Source organism: Myotis davidii, unplaced genomic scaffold (genome assembly GCF_000327345.1).
Source record: "Myotis davidii unplaced genomic scaffold, ASM32734v1 scaffold629, whole genome shotgun sequence".
NCBI classification, from domain to species: Eukaryota; Metazoa; Chordata; class Mammalia; order Chiroptera; family Vespertilionidae; genus Myotis; species Myotis davidii.
This window is the reverse complement of record NW_006300210.1, coordinates 1,510,906-1,514,443: the sequence shown is the minus strand read 5'-3', so window position 1 is coordinate 1,514,443 and position 3,538 is coordinate 1,510,906. Positions and strand designations below refer to the sequence as shown.

Sequence of the window (3,538 nt, the reverse complement as noted above, 5' to 3'; positions counted from 1 at the left end):
GCAGCTGCTGTGGCCGAGGGCAGGCCCTGAGAGGAGAGGGCGGGGGCGGGCCCGCCTGCAGCTGCTGTGGCAGAGGGCAGGCCCACAGAGGAGAGTGTGGGGGCGGGCCCGCCTGCAGCTGCTGGGGCCGAGGGCAGGCCCTGAGAGGAGAGGGCCTGACATCCACGGAGCGCCAGCAGTCCCGCCTCTGCGCATGAGCTGCAGAGGAAACACCTTTTCTGGCCGCTCATTGGCTAAGCTCCTGGTACACCACTCACAGTGTTCTTGGTAACTTGGGTAATAAGAATCTAAGAAGGTGATGTATGGTTTTTCCACCTCACTCCTGGAAGGCAAAACAAAGGTCTGCTGCTGGAGGGGCTGAGAAATGTCATATCCTGCCCTAGCTGGTTTGGCTCAGTGGATAGAGCCTCGGCCTGTGGACGGCAGGGTCCAGGTTTGATTCTGGTCAAGGGCATGTACCTAGGTTGCAGGCTCCTCCATAGCCAGGGCCCAGATCAGGGCTCATGCAGGAGGCAACCAATCGAGGTGTCCCTCTCACATTGATGTTTCTCTCTGTCTTTCCCTCTCTCTTCCATACTCTCTAAAAATCAATGGAAAAATATCCTCAAGTGAGGATAAGAAAAAGAAAGAAATGTGATATCCTATGAAAAAGATATCTTGAAAATGCCTAAAGAAAGTTGCCATTTTTTGTGGTGAAGGGACTGGAGTCCATGTTGATGAAAACACCTTGGCAGCTGTGGCGGCCGGCAGTGGCAGCAGCAGCGGGGTGATGGGGGCAGTGCCTTCCCCTGATCAGCCCGGTCGCCTCCCACAGAGGAGCCGTCAGTAGGACATCCCCTGAGGGCTCCCAGACTGTGAGAGGTGGCAGGCTAGGCTGAGGGACAACCCACCACGAATTTTTGTGCACTGGGCCTCTAGTTTTATATACATTACCTAATGTACTTTTAACAACCCTGTGAGGTAAAGAAATAATATTTTTGTCCTGGCTGGTGTGGCTCAGTGGTTCAATTTCCCATCAAGGGCACGTACCTGGGTTTCAGGTTTAATCCCCTGGCCCCAGTGGTCAGGTGTGGGCAGGAGGCACCCGATCTCAGTGTCTCTCTCACATTGATGTCTCCCCCCGTACCCCCTTGCCATTCTTCCACTCTCTAAAAATTAACAGAAAAAATATTCTGAGGTGAAGATTAACAAAAAATAAAGTTTAAACAAAAGAAATATTTTCATTTTTATATATAGGCAAATAAAGGCACAGCAAGATTAAGAAACTTGCCTAAAATTGGAGAGCCATATATGGGGCCACATGAATTTAGTTCTCTGTGCATCCAGAATCCATTGTTTCTTTTATTAAGAGGAGTTTAAAAGATGCTCTAATTAGTTTGGCTCAGGGGATAGAGCATTGGCCTGCTGTATAATATTCCATTATATGAGTATCTGAAATTTATTTACCCAGTGTCTAGGGGACATTTATATTGTTTCTCATGTTAAGCTATTAGAAACAGTGCTTTAGTGATATTCTCATACATGATTCCTTGTTCACATGTATAAGAATTTCTTTAGGGTAATATATAGCTAAAAGTAGGTGGGCCTTTGGGTGAATATATCTTCAACTTCTCTAGATATTGGCAAACTTTTCTCCAAAGTGGGTCAATTTAATTTCCACTATTAGTTTATCAAATTTGTTGCTTCACATTCTTACTAGATTGTATTGTCAGTGTTTTGAAATTTTTATCATTATGGTAGGTGTGAAATGGTATCTTGTTTTTAATTTATATTTCCCTGGTAGTTGTAAAGTTAATAAACATAGAAATTCATTGATCATTGGGATTCCCTCTACTTGTTTCTTTTTTTAGTTAATTTCTCTAATTCTGACAGATTTGTAAACATTTTATTTTTAATATGCTTGATTCTAATTCTTTCTCAATTGAGTATATGCAAATATCTTTTTCTAGTTTGTGATTTACCATTTCGTTGTACAAAAGACTTAATGTGGTTTTTAATTTCAATGTCAAACTTATAATCTTCTTCTCTGTGTGTTTTATAATCTTGCCCAAGTAATCCTTCTTATCCCGTTATCATAAACATACTTTTATGTTTTAGAGAACAGTGGTTCTCAACCTTCCTAATGCCGCAACCCTTTAATACAGTTCCTCATGTTGTGGTGACCCCCAACCATAAAATTATTTTTGTTGCTACTTCATAACTAATTTTGCTACTGTTATGAAATCGTAATGTAAATATCTGATATGCAAGATGTATTTTCATTGTTACAAATTAAACCTAATTAAAGCATAGTGATTAATCACAAAAACAATATGTAATTATATATGTGTTTTCCAATGGTCTTAGGTGACCCCGTGAAAGGGTCATTCGACCCCTAAAGGGGTCACAACCCACAGGTTGAGAACCGCTGCTCTAAAAGTTTTACGGTTTGATTTTTACTCTTAGGTTTTTAATCTACTTAGAATTGTTTTTGTTTTGTTTAACGGTCTGAGGTAGAGATTTAATATTTTCTTTATAGAAAAATAATTGCCCTGGCACTATTTATTGAATAGTGTTTTTGTTTTTGTTTTTTTTACCATTAATTTCTATGCTACCTAATGTGGCATTTTACTCAATTTTTCTTGAACATAAATTTTTCAGAAATAGATTGTTTATTGCCTGTGGCTTGAAAGTTGTCTTTTATTTTTTTAATCCTCATCTGAGGACATGATTATTGATTTTTAGAGAGAGAGGCAAGAGGGGAGAAAGACAGAGAGACAGAGACAGAGACAGAAACATTGATATGAGAGAGAAACATCAATGGTTGCCTTCTCGTAAGCTCCCTGACCTGGGATCAAAACCACAACCTTTTAGTATATGTGACGTCACTCCAACCACCTGAGCAGGGCTGACTTGAAAAAGTTTTTTTATTTTTCATTAAACTTAATGGTGTTATAACTTTTTTAAATAAATCATCAACATATTACTATGATTTTATAAAATTTTTTTCTGCTATCATTTCTTTATAGGAAATTCAAGAAGTAAAAACTCCTGAAGAACTAGAGATCTTTATGCTTAAACATGGAGAAAACATTATTGATACTTTAGGAGCTGAAGTAGATAGACTTGAGAAGGAACTAAAAGTAAGATATATTCATGATAATATAATATAACATAATATAATTAATATAATATAATATAATATGATATCTAATAATAGACAAACATGGTAATTGACCGTACCTTTGCTACTCTTCCCATAGGCTAATCAGGGTGATATGCAAATTTGCATATGTAGGCGCAATGCTGGGAGGCGAAAGGGGAAGGATGGAGGAAGCTGCCTGCCACTGACGGTGATCGGAAACCCAGGTGGCAGGCAAGAGCCCTGCCGCCCAGTCTGTGATCAGAGAACTGGGGCCACCTTTGCCCGCCCCCTGGCCGGTGATCAGAGTAGCTGGGCGGGGCAGGGAAGAGGCTGGGCTACTAGTAATATAATATAATGTAATATAATCCTATATAATAAAAGGCTAATATGCAAATCGACCAAACAGCAGAACAA

The 3,538-nt window shown here is 40.1% G+C and overlaps 1 protein-coding gene across 1 annotated transcript in view; it reads left to right on the top strand.

Annotated features, from left to right (window-relative positions):
* The window catches only part of SLC30A9 (solute carrier family 30 (zinc transporter), member 9), a 73,186-nt gene that overhangs the window by 58,123 nt on the left and 11,525 nt on the right, over nt 1-3,538 (top strand). Inside the window, exon 17 of the mRNA XM_015572391.1 lies at nt 3,009-3,122. Coding sequence (XP_015427877.1) covers nt 3,009-3,122 — 114 coding nt within the window. The remainder of the gene's footprint in view (nt 1-3,008; nt 3,123-3,538) is intronic.